This window comes from Anabrus simplex, chromosome 2, assembly GCF_040414725.1.
Source record: "Anabrus simplex isolate iqAnaSimp1 chromosome 2, ASM4041472v1, whole genome shotgun sequence".
Lineage (NCBI taxonomy): Eukaryota > Metazoa > Arthropoda > Insecta > Orthoptera > Tettigoniidae > Anabrus > Anabrus simplex.
Window position 1 is genome coordinate 730,879,056 of NC_090266.1, and position 19,626 is coordinate 730,898,681.

The 19,626-nt window shown below is 42.6% G+C and overlaps 1 protein-coding gene across 8 annotated transcripts in view; it reads left to right on the forward strand.

Moving 5' to 3' along the window:
* Nucleotides 1-19,626, forward strand: part of Ssdp (Sequence-specific single-stranded DNA-binding protein) — an 831,184-nt gene that overhangs the window by 664,170 nt on the left and 147,388 nt on the right. For all 8 annotated transcript variants that reach the window (XM_067141370.2, XM_067141374.2, XM_067141371.2 and 5 more), the window contains one exon: nt 3,336-3,384. In XM_067141370.2, coding sequence (XP_066997471.1) covers nt 3,336-3,384 — 49 coding nt within the window. The remainder of the gene's footprint in view (nt 1-3,335; nt 3,385-19,626) is intronic.

Here is a 19,626-nt window from a genome sequence, read left to right on the forward strand (position 1 = left end):
AAAATCCCGGCCAGGAGTCGAACCTGGGACTCCCTGGACCCATTGGACCACAGGCCAGCATGCTAACCATGTATCCATGCAGCCGGACGACATAAAATTAAAGTAGGTATATTGCCTGCTGCTAGTTAAAATAAATTTTCAGTTGGTAGTAATTACCGGAGCTTAGTTCTATTATGAGGCCAGAAGACGGCATTTACTTATATAAGAAACTTTATTTTACCAATATTAAATATTACGACTGTTAATTCACTCATTTAGTTTCATTAGAGATGAATTTGGTCATGAGTCTCATCGCAGGGAAATTAAATTACTTATCTCCATTCCCTTCAGAAAGTGGGCGAGTATGATGAACGGTCTCTGATACGCTTTCCGAAAATAATATGAACTCATGCTCCACACGTATGACTGAGTCATGTACTCCCAGATGCCTTACTTAGCATAGATTAATATATTACATCACGCCCCCACGCGATTACACGAAACGCAATGTTATATACTCGTAGTATTGACTACTTGGGTCACCAAATTTATAAAATCATAAATTAAAATGTGTCAGAATTCTATCTAAAATATAGCGAAGTAGCCAATCGCTATCTTTGACGTTCTGTTGCTATATGACTTAAAAAAGACTCCACAGCGCTGATGTTGATGATATTTTATGATGGTGGTTCTTTCCCCAGCCAAGAAAATGTGGAAAGGTTCATTAAAAATCAATAAGTGTTGAAAACAATGAAGGAAAAGGTGGTGGTGGTGATTACTGTTTTAAGAGGGAGTGCAACTGGGCAGCCATCCTTTATTAATACTAATCAGAGGGAAAAAATGGAAGGTGGCCCATACTTCGAGAAAATGAAGGTTTCGGGCAAAGAAAGACAAGGGCCTTTTCTAAAAAATGTAAGTACCCCTGGGGCCCCTTTTAGTCACCTCTTACGATAGGCAGAGGATACTTTGGATGTTACTCTGCCACCCCAACACACAGGGGTAAATAATGGTCGGTGAATGACACAGAGGTGTATTATTATTATTCGCTAGGGGCTTTACGTCGCACCGACACAGATAAGTCTTATGGCGACGATGGAATAGGAAAGGTCTAGGAGTTGAAAGGAAGCGTCCGTGGCCTTAATTAAGGTACAGCCCCAGCATTTGCCTGGTGTGAAAATGGGAAACTACGGAAAACCATCTTCAGGGCTGCCGACAGTGGGATTCGAACCTACTATCTCCCGGATGCAACATTATTATTATTATTATTATTATTATTATTATTATTATTATTATTATCAAAACATTTTTCTGTGGTCTTAAAGGTAATATAACGTATTTTTCCTTTTGATATAAATTTAATGTTAATGGTATCGAGGCCTCAGGAGAGGCCTGGTGAGTGAGTCACCGCGCACCTCACCCCTCCTGCCGTCATCGCAGGCACCTCCTATCCGGAGTCGTGAATTTTGAGACTCATTGGAATATTAATTTAGCTATTAGTTTGTAGTCGTGAGTTTTGATACCATTTGCTACTAATTTTCGCACGTGAGTTTTGAGACGTAACCAGCCATAAGTACACTGTAAATTACGCTGGCGTAGGCCTAATTTGCAGTAGCTTCTTCGCCATAAATATCCCAATTATTGATCTATTTAATTTTTTTTTTGTTCGTTGCTTGTACGGCCCAGGTGTAGAGCTTAAGCTTCTAGATCTGACACTGTACTGTAAACAATAATTATTTTGGATATTCCAAACAACATATGGAAACTATTCAATTTGTTGTGGAAATTACTCTTATTGCTGAAAATTAACGGCAGTGGCAAGTGATATGTAGAAGATCCCTATGTTATTAATATGATTAATGTACACAGTCCTGCACCATTGTATTGCCTAACTTACACATGTCGAGACACATGATGAACACGTTGTGTAACATTGAAACTTGAGAAATCTTCATATTAAGTGAAAATCCAGCTGACGCTTGTTTATATTTTATGTTGCATTTTCGAGTGTAGATGTCTGCGGCACCACCTCCAGACTTCTTGGATCTTCGTATTTTCATGAGTTCTTGATTGTATGTACATCGTAAATTTTTTATTTTCTGTTTCAGTTCCGTTAACCCAAAACCCTCTTTACCCATTTTCACAATCAAGTCCTCTTCCGCCGCCCGTCTCATATTCTTATTTCTGTAAGTAACGCTGTTTATGTTCCATAAACATTTTTTTCGCTGTAGAGCTCCACAAATTTGCAAGTTTCTTCTTCCGTCCACTTCATTTTGCCGCCAAATAAACGCTCAACGTAATACCACCGTCTGCACACACATGCAAATACAGCAGTCGAATGACGCGGCAGCTGAAAAATCGAGCGTCCTCGGACTTCTCCGCCAGCTCTCGGAGCTCGGTTCCGGTGGAGGGGGAAGGATAGTGGTAGAGTTACTTTACCGCAGCGGAAACCCACTCTACTCTACTGCCTACTAACTACTCTACTCTACTTGCTACTATCCCGGTCGTTTACACGATGCTAGTAGCTCTACTATCCACTCTACTCGCCTCGCTACTCTACCCGTGTAAACCAGCCCTAAGTGACGCCTAACACAGTTTAGTTCTTAGTTTTTGTGCACAAAATCGCCTTCCACCGAGAGTACGTCCTTCAGTTGGGCGAAGAGGTGGTCTCCGGAACGGTATTAAGTCTGGTCTGTAAGGGTCAAGAGATAAGGATAAACATTCCATCTCAATTTGTTAAGTATCAATGTGATAAGAGGAGCCTATCTTTCTAAAAAAACCAAATTAGGAGTGCTTTATTCCAGTCGAACTGTGCGTATGCACGCAACCTTGTGATGTTTTCATCATTTTGGAATAGCGATTTTGACTTCATAGCGCTCCCAGATCCCTAGTAGTTCCAAGAGCAACTTAATTTATTATAGGCGCAAACGTTAGCGGAGAAGAGCCTGTTTGCAGAATAGTCCAAGTAGCTTGGACCAAAAATTTGTAACCAGGAGCATCCTCCGTATATAATCAGAATGTAAAGGTTATTTATCATGCTCTTTTATGTTTTCATCGCCGTTTCCTCATGCCAGAGGCTCGTTTCCAATATGCACAAAAAACAGGCTCTAGATTGGTTCACATTCGCTATTCGTCCAATTGTAGTGAAGTGTATTTTCAGTTTTGGCACGTTTGAATTGGCACTGGGAATCCGGTTTTGTTTATGTGATGGGATTATTGCTTCTAAGTGTAGGCCTATACGAAAGAAGGAATATCATAATTCCCATTTATGTTGTTGACTATTGTGTGAAGGGTTGCATTGCCTTGTAATGCATGTTCATGTTTATTTCTTTGTCTAAATATGCTTCTTCTCCTTTCAGCCTCCCGGCCAGCCCATGATTCCAAATAACATGGACCCCACAAGACAAGGTAAGGTCAATTGAGCTATGTTTCCTTATACGACGTATCGAAATGTGTTTCCTTGTTATTATTGCATATACGTCCCCTCCACTGCATATGTCTCATTTTGGAAGCAGATCATCTGAACTTCTCTTTTGTGTATTCATGTAATGGTTTGAAGTACATTTTGTTAATTTCATGAGTTGTATATTTCTACATCCTTGAGTATGATTTCGTGCATTAATTCAATCTAATAAGAATAATCGGAATAGAAGTTAGTTTATGGAGAAATCTTATCGGATATAAGTTTGGGAGAAATGTTACGCAGACTGGGCTTATTTTGTACAACCCAGTTTAGATCTTTAGAAGCTTCTGAATTTCGTAGTTTTGTGATAGGCGTGTTCATAATAGCTAAGTTCTTTACATATACCCTGTTACGTGGATAATATCTTATGATACCTAGATGCCTTTCTTTTATATTTGTTTTAATATCTGAACCCGATGCCTTTTATTTCTTGGTCTGTCACTTACTGTTAACAAGACATTGTCTGACTGAACCATCTTCTCATCGGAATTATTGTAAGAGAAATAGTTTGAATGCTGAAACTGACTACTATAAGTTCACTTTCGTAATTGCTAGTTGCTTTACGTTGCACCGACACAGATAAGTCTTATGGCGACGATACGATAGGAAAGGGCTAGGAGTGGGAAGGAAGCGGCCGTGGCCTAATTAAGGTACAGCCTGGTGTGAAAATGGGAAACCATGGAAAACCATGTTCAAGCCTACCGACAGTGGGGTTCGAACCCACTATCTCCCGGATGCAAGCTCACAGCTGCGCGCTCCTAACCGCACTTTCGTAATTGAACATGTTGTATTACACTTAATGATAGGACTGGGAAGCTATACAGCTCAGGGATTCTGAAGCTGATAACGGATATCCTTGCTGTGATTTTTCTTTCTCCACTCTCACTGGACCAGTTAAATCCTGGCGCATCTATTTTCAACCCTAGATTCGTATACTTAAGCTGCACGTACCACCTCACATTCCGCAGTAACATGGGTTAACCCTGCACTATTAAACGCACAGACTCGACGAAAAGCAGAAAAACAAGAGGAGAAATGCTTACGGAAGTCATTAGTGCTACAGTTTAAATTAAGAGGTTCAGATGGAATCGTTACATATATGATTTCAGATATTAAGTTCTTTCTTTCAAAGACGTGGGTAATCCCACTTCAAATATTCAGTGAAGAGAGGAAACCATAATGGTGGTTATGGGACGTAAAATCAATAAGAGTATCATCATCATCATCATCATCATCATCATCATCATCATCATCATCATCATCATCATCATCATCAACATCACAGTCAATTAGGAGACGAAAAATTTAACATGTATTTAAAGTCTTATGTGGATTGTCTTCTTTCTAGGCCCTGTTAGAAGTCCCGTGCAGCGCATGCGAGGGATCAGCACGGGTATCTTTCGATAGAACTACCATAGTACCGGTATCAAAATCTGGGAAGGAGGCTTGTATGGATTTTGATCTCTAAATCATGCGACTATCTTTTCCAACCCACCTTTTTACTCTTTCTTGATAGATGCAGTATTTTTTCGTCCGTCTCTTGGCACAAATCGGAGTAAAATGTAGCTTCCACTGAAGCCTCAGTATCATTTATGGCTGTGACTGTATGGAAGCTGCTGAGGCATGAGTGGTGCTGAGTAATGCCATTCGGAGCACGACTATTGCATACAAGTTTTGTGAAAGAGGTTGATCATAGCATTAGTTGTGCTGCATAACACTTTCTGGTCCAGTGAGGAAAGCAGTGGCAAACTACCTCGCTTCTCATCTTGCCCAGTATGCCTCATGTTGGTGCCGCCATTGATTTTTGCGATTTCCCTCTAACTGCATAACTTCCGCTGGTGCCGTTTGAGGATTACACCAGCCCCCGGTCTAATAACCTGACACGGACGGACGGACAGACAGACAGTCAGACGGACCTTTTACAAAGTGGTAGTAATCGAACTAAATGTTCTATTCATTCGAAAGCCAAGAAAATGTTAAGAGGATTCAAGAGATTTAGATTCCATTTTGACGTTCAACGTCTCCGAAAACTTGCCATTTGTATCGATCTCCTATTTGAGGTATATTTGGTGGGCGGTTTCCTGCATTCTGTGTGTGATTTTAAGGGTTCTAGTACTGTGTAAATATCTAGAACTTCACGCCGGTTAAGTGCCTAGGAATTTGAAAAAAAACATTCCTGTCCCAGAATTTTCCTGAAACGAGTGTAGAAAAACTTCGGAAGAGACTACTCTGAGGATGGCTGCTGTTTGTGTCAGAATTAGATCTTCGATTGGTTGCTTCCCTGTCCTATCACGAACTCTCGGTTAGTATGATGAACAATGTTAATATTCAACTTACATCACTATGTTAGTCTTTGTGAAGCTCAGTAATTTTCTGTAGCGTCTTGCATAATTGGCTTATAACATCGAAGAAATCGAGATCGAAAATTAATCGAAAAACTACGTAGGGGTTATTTAGCAAGCAGTGGTTGTTTAGATTGTAAGTTCTGCTACTAAAACAATATAACTGCCTAGATATTGCAAGTCCAGAGAACTCCCGAGTGATAGCTGAATATTATGAGTCTAAACCAAACAAATATCTTGGCTCATACAGCTCATTAAGGGTCTTAGCCTACCGAGACAGGTGGCCTACGGAGTTTCACGTGGGCAGTATGATGACACCCTCGCCCGTTTCGCGTCACTAAATGGTTAAGACTCTACGGATCTTTCGGTTTCATAATATAGCTACTGTTTGCTTATGTATCTGATTGCCTAGAATGGGGTACACTCGGTCTTAAGCAATGTGATTCGGAAGAGAAGGGGCCTACTCTCGTCCATCGTAGGAATGGTTCTCCATAGTTTTCCCACTGTACCTCCAAGAGAATGTCAAAGAAGGCATGCACGATACGTAGAATATCGGTCACAGGAAATTCATTATATTTCTACACTCGTGTAAAGTCCGCCTCCATAACGTAACAGTTAGCACTACTAGCTGCCGTCATCGGGAGCCCGGGTTCGATTCCCGTACTGTCAGACATTCAAGACTGGCAAGAGGGCTGGTGTGTTGTTATATTGTACATGCAGCCTGAAAAGAGCTACACCCCTTCAGGACGAAGACTCGAGTTTACTTACTCCTGTAAAGATACCGTAGCGTCATAGTTTATTAAACAAGACTTTACTGTCACCGAGTACATGATACTCAAGATGTACCGAGCCCTCTGACACGAAGTAAACACATCTGAGGGATGCATTGTGTGTAATGGACCCCACGATGTACACCAGTAAGGTAAATGAAGTACGCTTGTAGTCCTACGTGACTGTTGATGTCGTGGTCATAGTCATGGGGCCTCCAGTTTTAGGCCTACAGGATCGTAATATTTGGCCGGGAACTGCAGCTGCCTTGGTGAGAAGCCAGTGACGATGTCATTCGGCTGTCACACCCCCGAAGGTAAATGATTCCAGGCAGTTGTTGAGTCGAAGGTTATTTTGTGCAGGCGTTGACATAGTTGTTCTCAGAATATTGTGAGATGTTGTCAGGAGGATGCTGGCTCAGTGGCTTAGCCAAATATTATTCTCAGAATGTTGTGAAATTTTGTTAGGTGAGTGTTGCCTCAATGGTTTAGCCGATTTATTCTCAATATTTTATGAATTGTTAGCTCGGTGGTTTGGCCGAATATTATTCTTCCTAGCCTCTTTCACAGTTTATTGGGGTCGGCACTGGATTTGGCCGGATGCACTTCCTGAGGCCAACCCTATGTGGAGGGATGTTTTCACTATATTGCATGTTCTGTGGTTGTTGGTAGTGTGATGTATTGTGTGTATATGAAGTCAGGCATCCAGTCCAGAGCCAGAGGAATTAACCGTATGCAGTTAAAATCCCCGAGCCGGCTGGGGATAGAGCCCGGGACCCTCTAAACCGAAGGTCAGTACGCCGACAATGTTGTTGCATGGATGCTAGCATAGTGGTTTAGCCGGACGTTATTCTCAGAATACTGTGAAATGTTGTTGGTCGGGCGTTGCCACACTGGTTTTGCCGAATTATTCTTAGAATATTGTGTAATATTGTTGGGTGGGCTTTGTGTGAGTTTAGCCAAATATTATTATGTGAGTGTTGTGAAACATTGTTGGATGGGCGTAGTTGGCACAATGGTTTGGCCACTCGGTTCCGAACTCGAGATTCTCAGGTTTTCCATGGGCCTGATCAACATTTCTAGTATGAGCTGAGTGAAACTCCCCTCGAGCCGAAGTCTCGTTTCAAAATTTCCCTACTTGCTGACAAGGAATGGAGCTCACATCCTTCAGAGTGCATGGAGCACACATTTACTGTTCGGCTAGGCAGCCCTAATAATACACAGTTTCTCTTTACGTCGCACTGACGCGACCGCGGCCTCGGTTAGGGTACCACCGTATACCTACATGGCTTGAAAATGAGGAACCACGGAAAACCATCTTAAGGCCCACCCACAGTGGGGTTCGAACCCGCGATCTCCTGAATGGAAACTAACAGCTACGTAGTCCAAACAACGTAGCCAGTTCGCTCGGGGTGGGAGTGGTGGTGGTTATTGTTCTGTAAGGCAGTGACACCAAATCGTTGCATTCTAACACTCTCAGATGCCACAGCGAACCTGCTATTTTAGGAAGAAAAAGCCAGTAACTGAGGTCAGCCCTTGCTAAGTTGTTCTTATGAACGTTAATTTAAAAGCAATAGCCCACTTTTTTGCAACTATTGCAACTTTACGAAAAAGAATAAAACACCATTACTTCTTGCATAGTGTCTTGCCGTCGGAACGAAGAACAGGAAACTGTCCCTTTTGAATAGAATTTGGCAACATAAAGTCGTCCATGCGTTCTTGGCGTCTTATTGTTAGACCCTTCAAAATCAACCCAACCCCGCAGTGTATTATGCCAGTTCCATACAAAGAAAGGGACTAAAGCACATGCTTGTTTTTGCTTCCTAATTTTATTTCCCCACCTCCGTTTGCAAGCAACATAGTCCGTTCTCTATAAAACCAGGAAGCTGCCCATTTCCGAGATCTGAAGTTGGAAGGCAGATGCTGACAGTGATTACCTTGTGTGGTCATTTCCCATACTCATTCATTCCCGGCACATGTTCATATAATAGCTTATTTGAAATCCAGAAGCATCTATACTAATCTTTGATGCACTGATTACCTATACTTACATTACTTCAGACCCCACAACAACACGGATTATATCGGTCCGGCTCCATGGCTAAATGGTTAGCGTGCTGGCCTTTGATCCAAGAGGCCCCGGGTTCGATTCCCGGCCGGGTCGGGAATTTTAACCTTCATCGGTTAATTCTGATGGTTTGGGAAATGGGTGTGTGTGTGTGTGTTTCGTCGTCTTATCATTAGAATTCATCATAGGTAGGGCCCCATTCTGAGACGAGCAGGTCGCCGATCATACGTCAACTCGAAAGACCTGCACCAAGCCTCCGGCTGATGAATAAAGTTATCCTAAGACCGTGTGTAGGAATTGTCAACAGCAATTCTTAGCCAATCGTAACATTTTTTGTTAGTAATGGAGTGCACCGATTGAAGACAGTGTCTTTTAGCCGAGGGGTGTGGTAGCTGAGTTACGTCGTCGCTGGTTTTATACACGTGGAATTTTTCAAATGAAAACTCACGTCCTTATAGTTAGGATTGCATATATAATTGGAGGTTCCGTGTGTGATCATGATATCAACAGTCACGTAAAACTTCAAGGTTGCTTGCTTATAGTGCTTAGAGTCGTATAAAGCGATCATTATATTGTTAACTAGTAAGATACCCATGCTTCGCTACGGTATTACACCGGAATTTATAACTGAATACTTAACTTTTTATATATAATCCCCCGAAATTCGCGATCTGACTCATTTTCTGAGAGAATCCTTCAAAATTCGCGATCTGACTCGTTTTCCGAGAGATTACGGAAAGTTCCTCCCATTTTTCAATCTTTCTTTCCAACAATCGATTTAGTACTTCCCGGGCTAGGTCCAGGTATTCCACCCGGTCAGTTGGGTCCCTAAATCTTTGCCATCTTTTCCTATAAGCATTTTTTTATATGGATCAAATCCTTGAGGAGATCCGGCGTGGTGTCGTCTTGGGTGCCTTGGCGGTACTGAACCCGCTGTCGGACTGCATTCTTAGTCATTACGCGGCCAGGTCCCTTTTCCAGCGCGGTCCGCACATTTTGACGATGGTCCAGAACATTATTATTATTATTATTATTATTATTATTATTATTATTATTATTATTATTATTATTATTATTAATTTTCTGGACCCCACAGTAAGACGCAAGACCGCTACCTGGCGGTAAATTACATCTGCTGCCATTATCATTGCTGACAATGTGACCAGCACCATTGTCGCGCGTAGGCAAGTGCGCGGGATTTCTGGCGTTACGAATTCTATACTTTCGTGCATTATTAAGCTTATTATACAGGTGAACAACTGCACGGTCAATATCATTCATATCGTTTATTTCAAACGTGTTTAAATTTTTATTTATATGCCAGGAGAATCTATTGTAATCTAACTTTAAGTTCTCCAAAGGAAAATAATGTTCTTGAAAACGAACCGAGGAAAGATTAAAAATGATCGGTTTATGATCAGAATAAGTACATTATGAACAATAAAATAAATTGGTCTCAACTCCTTTTTCACCTCACCGCCGTTAAGTTGATTTACCCCCCCCCCATAAAAAGAAGGCGTGTTTCTTTATGTTTGAAGGAGATTCCAAATACCAATGTTCATGTCTGTTACCTTCAGTTTTGAGATATAAGTATCCCGATAAAAATAATTCACTTTTTTTACTTCCTTTCACACCCCCTTAAGTGAATTTTCCGGCAAAAAATACTTTTCTTTAATAGTAAAGGATCTTCTAAATACCAATCATCACGACTCTAACATCTTCAGTTTTTGTGATCTGTGTCCTCATAAAAGGAATTCAACTCGTTTTCATCCCCCACCCAAGATAATTTCCCCCACAAAACGCGTTTTTCTTTGTTATTTAAAGGAGATCCAAATACCAGTTTTCACGTCTGTAACTACTTTTGTTCCGGCCTAGCTATGGCTAGACCACCTACTTACTCGCTACCACTTTAGGACAGATAGCAGCACCCTTCAGCACCCAGCCGGAAGTGGTGTGGATGGAAGGGGATGAGAGACTGTTATGCTTGGGTGCCTCGTGCGAGAGGATGAGAACATGTGACTGACTGTTATCGAGGGCATCTGCCCATCAATACTCAGTATTATGTATTTATAATGTGTTATATAAGTGTCTTAAATGTAATAAATGTTAGTATTTAATCAAGTGAGTGAGTTTACGTTCAAAACATGGTCCAATTACCGGGCCGGATTATCTACACCACGAGGACCTCGTGAAAGCAGCGTGGCGTGTAGTATGGACGACTACTTTCTACAGTAACATGGAAATACTAGGAAGTTCACTTCAATGACATCATCTGGCAGTCCCAGGTTCGATGTTCCAGCACCAGAGGTAAACTAAACTGAAGGCAGGTCAGTACTATTCATTTAAGGCTCTCCTTTTCTCCTTGTTATTGTCTTACACCCTCCATCATGGAATCTTCAACAAGGCAAAAGCTTCTTAAGCAGAGGTCGCGATTTAAAGCGCAACTTACCCGCTCGGAAACATTCGTTGAAAATTTCATCGCTCAACAGCTTTCGAATTCGCATGAAATTAAACTGCGATACGAAGACATGAGTGCATTAATGTCGAAGTTTGATGACGTGCAGTCAGAATTAGAATTAGGAGACGCTGAAAACGAGCAAGCTCATGATCAGGCGCGTGCCGAATTCGAAACCAAATACTACAAGGTAAAGGGCGAAATGAGTAAAATAATAGCGAACCTTGAAGAGTCATCACGCGACACGGTAGATTCAGGAAGAACTCAGGTCAGCAGTGTCGCGAGTTTAAAGTTACCGGCTATTAACATTCCACATTTCGATGGAAAATACGAAAACTGGCTCTCATTCGCAGACAGTTTTCAAGTTATGATTCATAACAACAATAATCTGCCAAGTGTCCAGAAATTTCACTATTTAGCATCTGTTCTCGAGGGCCCAGCCAGCCAATTAATTCAAAATTTACCCATCACAGAGGCAAATTATGAGGTAGCGTGGAAAATGTTGAAGGACAGATTTGAGAACAAGAAACTAATAGCAGCTACTCATGTTAAGGCACTCTTAACTTTAAAATCAGTCTCCAGTGAAACAGCCACAGAACTGTTAAGGTACTCTAACACTTTTAATAGTCATTTGAATGCACTGAAGGCCCTAGAACTTAACATTCCATTGCATGAAGTTATTTTGACTCAACTGTATGCTCAAGGACTTGATGCTTGTACTAGACGAGACTGGGAATTATCACAAGCAGACACTCGGGTTCCATCACTTGATGACTTGCTGTCATTTGTTGAGCATAAACGGCAAGCTCTGGAGAACTTCCCTAGCTCACAGCACACTGCACCATCGCACAGACAACAAGCTGACAGAATTAAGCCTAAACCTCAAGGGGATACTCAACCACGTTACACTTACACCACTACCAGTCTCATAAAGTGTCCCTGCTGTCATGGTAATCACCCGATATTTAAATGTGAAGAGTTTGCAGCTCTCAGTGTGGAAGATAGACAAAGAAGGGTTAAGGAAATGGACTTATGTTTTAACTGTTTGCGTACACAGCATTCTGCCAAACAGTGCAAATCACGTGGCTGTAAATTATGTAGTAGGAAGCATCACACCTCATTACATAATCCATCAGGTAGAGAGGGAGGTACAGCCCATCAAACTGCATCCAACTCCTCTCACACATACTGCAATACAAAAGACCCTGTAGGGGTTCTGCTGTCCACTTCCATGGTCAAGGTATTAGATTGTAGGGGGCAAATGCAGGTCTGCCGGGCACTTCTTGACAGTGGCAGCCAGGTTAATCTTTGCACTGAAAGTCTAGCACAGCGATTAGGCCTTAAGAAAATGAAGAATCCCATACCAATCAGCGGCATAAATGATTCCATTTCTCAATCAAGGTACAGTGTTCAGTTAGAATTGCAATCCACTGTAAGTAACTTCACTGTGAGTATGACTTGCTCTGTCTTTCCACGTATCACAGGTAACATGCCCAGTAGTTACATTCAGCATGAGCATTGGAACTTGCCCACTGATTTGAAGCTCGCTGACCCCAAGTTCTTCCAGCCAGGTGACATTGAATTGTTAATAGGCGCAGAACATTTCTTTTCATTACTGAAACCTCGGCGCAGAACTCGATCACCAGATTATCCTATCCTTCAGGATACTGAACTAGGATGGATTATTGCTGGACACTACCATCGTAGGGAAGAGAAAAATCCTACTCTAACTACATGTTTCTTGAAGTCAGAGGACAGGTTAGACACCCAACTACAACGGTTCTGGGAAATAGAAGAGCTTACGTCACGAGTCATGACAAGAGAAGAGAGAGCCACAGAAAAACATTTTGCAGAGAATACTACTAGGGATGCTACAGGTAGATTCATAGTTCGCTTACCCCTCAAGCAGAAACCTGAGGTTCTGGGAAACTCCTTTAATCATGCCATGTCAAGACTAACTCAATTAGAACGGCGTTTCAGCAGGCAGCCCTCACTTAAGCACGAGTACTCTAACTTTCTTAACGAGTATGAGGCGATGGGGCATATGGTTAAGGTGGATACATCTACTCAGTCAGGGAATGAAGATGGAAGCTATTATCTACCCCATCATCCAGTTTTTAAGCTTAGTAGCTCGACTACCAAAACTAGGGTAGTATTTGATGCATCTTCTAAAACTTCTAACAACATTTCATTGAATGACATATTAATGGTTGGAACGACAATACAACAGGATCTTTACTCTATCATTCTAAGATTCAGAATGCATACCTTTGCCTTCACCGCAGATATTGCTAAAATGTATCGGCAAGTCATGGTTCATGCAGATGATAGGAAACTTCAGCGGATTATCTGGAGGGAATCACCTAGGGACCCACCCTCTCACTATGAACTGACAACTGTAACATATGGTACAGCATCAGCACCCTTCCTAGCTACCAGATGCCTGCAGCAACTTGCTGAAGATGAAGAATCGAGGTTCCCCAGAGCAGCACAAGTTGTTCGCAGAGATTTTTATGTTGATGATTTATTAAGCGGCTGTGACGATATCCAGGATGCTCTTCAGTTGCAGTCTGAAATTATTAATTTACTAGAGAGTGGAGGATTTCACCTCAGAAAATGGTGTTCAAACCACCCAGCATTACTAGAAGCAGTTTCAGAAGAGGACAGGGAAACCCAGCTGCCTTTAAGTCTTGATGAAGGCACTAGCGTGAAATCTTTAGGCCTATTATGGCATCCAGTTACTGATCATTTTCTCATTTGTGGCAATCTGTATTCAGACAGTCCCTATCATGCTGACTCTCATGTAACTAAACGAAAGGTCTTATCTGTTATTGCATCAATATTTGATCCACTTGGGTTGGTCAGCCCTTTGGTAATTTCTTACAAGGTTTTTATGCAGAAACTTTGGCTAGTCAATCTGAACTGGGATGACAGACTACCATCTCAACTAGTCAGAGAATGGGAAGAACTTCACTTTAAGCCACAGGCAGTAAGAGAATTTTATATTGAGCGGTTAGTCACATGTAAGGGACCCCCTGTTGATATACAAATTCATGGTTTTTCTGATGCTTCAGAACAAGCTTATGGAGCTTGTCTTTATGTACGGTCTGTCGACAAAGGGGGACAGACCTGTGTCAGATTATTATGTTCTAAATCCAGAGTAGCACCGGTGAAGAAACTGACACTACCAAGACTTGAACTGTGTGGAGCGCTACTACTTGCCCGACTACTCCACAAGACCCTTCCAGCTTTGTCTCTGCCAGTCAGCAAGCTGTACCTGTGGACAGACTCCACCATTGTATTAGCCTGGATCGCATCTCCTGCTACTCGCTGGAAAACATTTGTGGCCAACCGAGTCTCTTCAATTCAAGAATACACTCACAAGGCTGAATGGAGACATGTTCCTACCAGTTGTAATCCAGCAGATTTAATATCCAGAGGTGTTGCTCCAGAACAACTACGAGGTATGAACCTGTGGTGGCACGGACCATCCTGGTTAACTGAGCCCACTGAATCATGGCCAGACACAAGCTCAGCCCATGCAGAAGAGGAACTACCTGAGTCACGAAGCACACTTCCTGTAGTTATGTTGATAGGTACAAACTGGGATGAACTTATGCTGAAGTACTCGTCACTGTCCCGACTGACTCGAGTTACTGCATATTGTTGGCGATTTATTCACAATAGTGCCAATCCTCAAGACAAGAGGTTAGGGATATTAAGTACACAAGAGCTGCAGATGGCCTTGCACTCCTGTATCAAAATTGCACAGCAAGTGTGTTACGCTCAAGAGATAGCCAGTCTCAACTCTAAGTGTTGCATTTCAAGGAAAAGTAAAATTGCAGATTTACATCCTTTCTTAGATGATAAGGGAATGCTAAGGGTAGGAGGAAGACTAGTAAATTCAAAACTACCTTATGACAATAAGCACCAGCTTATCCTTCCTCCCCAGCATGCTCTCACAAACCTTGTTGTGATGGCAGAACACATTAGGCTTTTACATGCAGGTGCTCAATTAGTAATTGCATCATTAAGAGAAAGATTCTGGATTCCCACAGCTAGGGCAGTTGTTCGAAGAGTCATCCACAAGTGCCTCACCTGTTTTAGATTCAAGGCGTCAACAGCTGAACAGCTGATGGGACAGCTCCCTGTTACCAGAGTGCAACAGAGTCGCCCATTTCTTAATGTAGGAACTGATTATGCTGGTCCTTTCTTCGTCAAGAGGGGAAATGTAAGAAGCAAACAGACAACGAAGAGCTACATTGCATTGTTCATCTGTCTGGCTACCAAGGCTCTTCACCTGGAGGTAGTGAGTGACCTCTCTACTGATGCCTTTATGGCAGCCCTGAGGAGATTCATAGCTCGACGTGGGAAATGCTCCATCATCTATAGTGATAATGGGACTAACTTCATTGGTGCCAATAGAAGAATGCAGGATCTCCAAAAACTATTCCTTTCAACCAGCTTTTGTGAAGAGATAAGGAATTCATTAGCGATGGAAGGCATCACGTGGCACTTTATACCTCCCAGCTCTCCACACTTTGGCGGACTGTGGGAAGCAGCTGTCAAGTCCATGAAGTACCACTTGAGAAGAGTTGCGGGTAATGCGCTATTGACATTTGAGGAGCTATGTACCCTTACTGCACAGATAGAAGCCTGTCTTAATTCTCGCCCCCTATCTGCCTTATCTAATGACCCCAGTGACCTTAATTATTTATCACCTGCTCATTTCCTAATTGGTGCCCCCCTTACAACCATCCCTGAGCCTGACATTACTGACCTGCCCATCAACAGATTGTCTCGATGGCAGCGTATCCAGTCAATGCAGCAGCAGTTGTGGAAGAGGTGGTCTGCCGATTACCTGAACTCACTGCAGCAGAGGAAAAAATGGACCTGTCCCAAGGAGAACCTAGCTACTGGTACAGTTGTTCTTCTGAAGGAGGACAATCTTCCTCCTCTCTGTTGGAAGTTGGCTGTGGTGGAGACTGTTCACCCTGGGAAGGATGGACTTGCACGAGTGGCTACCATCAGAACAACCAGTGGTCTTTTTAAACGACCTGTTAACAAGTTAATTCCATTACCTATTGAGAACTAAACAGGATCGTTGTGGCTAAAATATAATGTGTTTCATGTGAATATTTTTTCTTGTTCATTTCAGAGTGTAATTATGGTGTTGTGTGTGCGTGATTTGAACTGAGAACTTATAGTGTGCTTAATTCATATTGCATAATAATGGATGAGGACACAGTCAACCTACTTAGTACCTTCTGTTAACAGTGTAAATATTTTGTTGCTTGTGTTTCTGTTTTGCCTATGTTTATATGTATATTTTGTTGAATGATCAACTCATTTTGGTTACTGTACATGAACTCTGTATGTCAGTGCCTGTGTGATATTTGAACTGAACTCTCATGAGGGCATGTCAGGCAATTTAATTCGGTTGAATCATGGTGATTCAACGGTGGGGAGCATGTTCCGGCCTAGCTATGGCTAGACCACCTACTTACTCGCTACCACTTTAGGACAGATAGCAGCACCCTTCAGCACCCAGCCGGAAGTGGTGTGGATGGAAGGGGATGAGAGACTGTTATGCTTGGGTGCCTCGTGCGAGAGGATGAGAACATGTGACTGACTGTTATCGAGGGCATCTGCCCATCAATACTCAGTATTATGTATTTATAATGTGTTATATAAGTGTCTTAAATGTAATAAATGTTAGTATTTAATCAAGTGAGTGAGTTTACGTTCAAAACAACTTTAGTTTTTATTAGATGTAAGTATACTCATACAGTTAATTTAACTAACTTTTCAATTCTTTCACCCCCCCCACCTTTCGTTGGATTTTCCGAGAATACACGTTGCTTTACTTTTAAATCAGATTCCAAATACCTATTTTCACGTCTGCAAAATCTTTCGTCTTTGAGATAATAGTATCTTCATACAAATAATTCAACTAATTTTTCAATTTCCCCCCCCCCCATTAAGTTGATTTCCGAAAACAAAACATATGTATTTCTTTATTTTTAAAGGAGATTCCCAATACCAAATTTCACGTCTGTAACATCTGCAGTTTTTGAGACATCATTATTCTAATTAAAAGAATTCAACCCCATTTTCAGTCACTTTCACTACCCCCAACCGAAGTGTTTTTTTCGAAAACAAAAAATAAATGTTTCTTTGTCTTTAATAGAGATAAAAATGCCATTTTCACTTCTGTAACATATGAAGTTTTTGGGATATACTGTAGAAATGCTCATTTTAAAATTTCACCTCCTTTCTAGTTCCCCTTAAGTGGAGTTTCCAAAAAAAATCACCTATGTTTCTTTACTTTTACAGGAGATTCGAAATACCAGTTTTTACGCCTGTAACATTTTACGTTTCGGAGATATACTGCAGATATAGTCTTTCTAAAAATTCACCCCAATTTGTCACTCCTGTTTAACCCCCATTAACTGGATATTCCAAAAACAAAAAATAAGTGTTACTTTGTTCTTAAAGGAGATCCCAAATACCAATTTTCAGGTCTGTAATATCTTCAGTTTCTGAGATATAAGTATCCTCATTAAAGGCATTCAGCCTCTTTTTCACCCTTCCTATTGGGATTTTCCGAAAACAAAAAAATACGTGTTTCTTTATTTTTAAAGGAGATTCTAAATACCAATGTTTACATCTGTAAACTTTTAAAGTTTGAGATATATATACACTCAATTTAAAAATTCATCCCCCTTTTCACTCCTTTAGCGACGGAATATCCGAAAATCCTCCCTTAGCGAGCACCTACATTATAATATAAATGTATTCTCAAAATTTCATTTCTTTATGTAGAGTAGTTTTGGCTCGGCGATGATGAATCAGTCAGTCAGTCAGTCAGTCAGTCAGTCAGTCAGGACAAGTTCTTTTATATACACTGACTGACAGAGCAAATGCAACACCAAGGAGGAGTGGTTCGAAAGGGATGAAAGTTGGGGAAAAAACAGAGTCGGCACGGAAGAATAATTGATGTTTATTTCAAACCGATATGCAGGTTACACAATGCGCACGGCATCGACTCAGTAGGATGTAGGACCACCGCGAGCGGCGATGCACGCAGAAACACGTCGAGGTACAGAGTCAATAAGAGTGCGGATGGTGTCCTGAGGGATGGTTCTCCATTCTCTGTCAACCATTTGCCACAGTTGGTCGTCCGTACGAGGCTGGGGCAGAGTTTGCAAACGGCGTCCAATGAGATCCCACACGTGTTCGATTGGTGAGAGATCCGGAGAGTACGCTGGCCACGGAAGCATCTGTACACCTCGTAGAGCCTGTTGGGAGATGCGAGCAGTGTGTGGGCGGGCATTATCCTGCTGAAACAGAGCATTGGGCAGCCCCTGAAGGTACGGGAGTGCCACCGGCCGCAGCACATGCTGCACGTAGCGGTGGGCATATAACGTGCCTTGAATACGCACTAGAGGTGACGTGGAATCATACGCAATAGCGCCCCAAACCATGATGCCGCGTTGTCTAGCGGTAGGGCGCTCCACAGTTACTGCCGGATTTGACCTTTCTCCATGCCGACGCCACACTCGTCTGCGGGGACTATCACTGACAGAACAGAAGCGCGACTCATCGGAGAACACGACGTTCCGCCATTCCCTCATCCAAGTCGCTCTAGCCCGGCAGCATGCCAGGCGTACACGTCTATGCTGTGGAGTCAATGGTAGTCTTCTGAGCGGACGCCGGGAGTGCAGGCCTCCTTCAACCAATCGACGGGAAATTGTTCTGGTCGATATTGGAACAGCCAGGGTGTCTTGCACATGCTGAAGAATGGCGGTTGACGTGGCGTGCGGGGCTGCCACCGCTTGGCGGCGGATGCGCCGATCCTCGCGTGCTGACGTCACTCGGGCTGCGCCTGGACCCCTCGCCACATGCCACGTGCCACATGTCCCTGCGCCAACCATCTTCGCCACAGGCGCTGCACCGTGGACACATCCCTATGGGTATCGGCTGCGATTTGACGAAGCGACGAACCTGCCCTTCTCAGCCCGATCACCATACCCCTCGTAAAGTCGTCTGTCTGCTGGAAATGCCTCCGTTGACGGCGGCCTGGCATTCTTAGCTATACACATGTCCTGTGGCACACGACAACACGTTCTACAATGACTGTCGGCTGAGAAATCACGGTACGAAGTGGGCCATTCGCCAACGCCGTGTCCCATTTATCGTTCGCTACGTGCGCAGCACAGCGGCGCATTTCACATCATGAGCATACCTCAGTGACGTCAGTCTACCCTGCAATTGGCATAAAGTTCTGACCACTCCTTCTTGGTGTTGCATTTGCTCTGTCAGTCAGTGTATATAGATTTAAAAAAGCGGTTTGTTTTACGTCCCACGATATACTGTATATTAACGGTTTTCGGAGACTTCGAGTTGCCGGAATTTTGTCCCGCAGGAGTTTTTTTACGTGCCGATAAGTCTGCCGAATATCGACACGAGGCTGGTTCAAATACAAGCGGACTGAGCCAGGATTGAACCTGCCCACTTGGAGTCAGATCAGCACTGTATTGTCTGAGCCACTC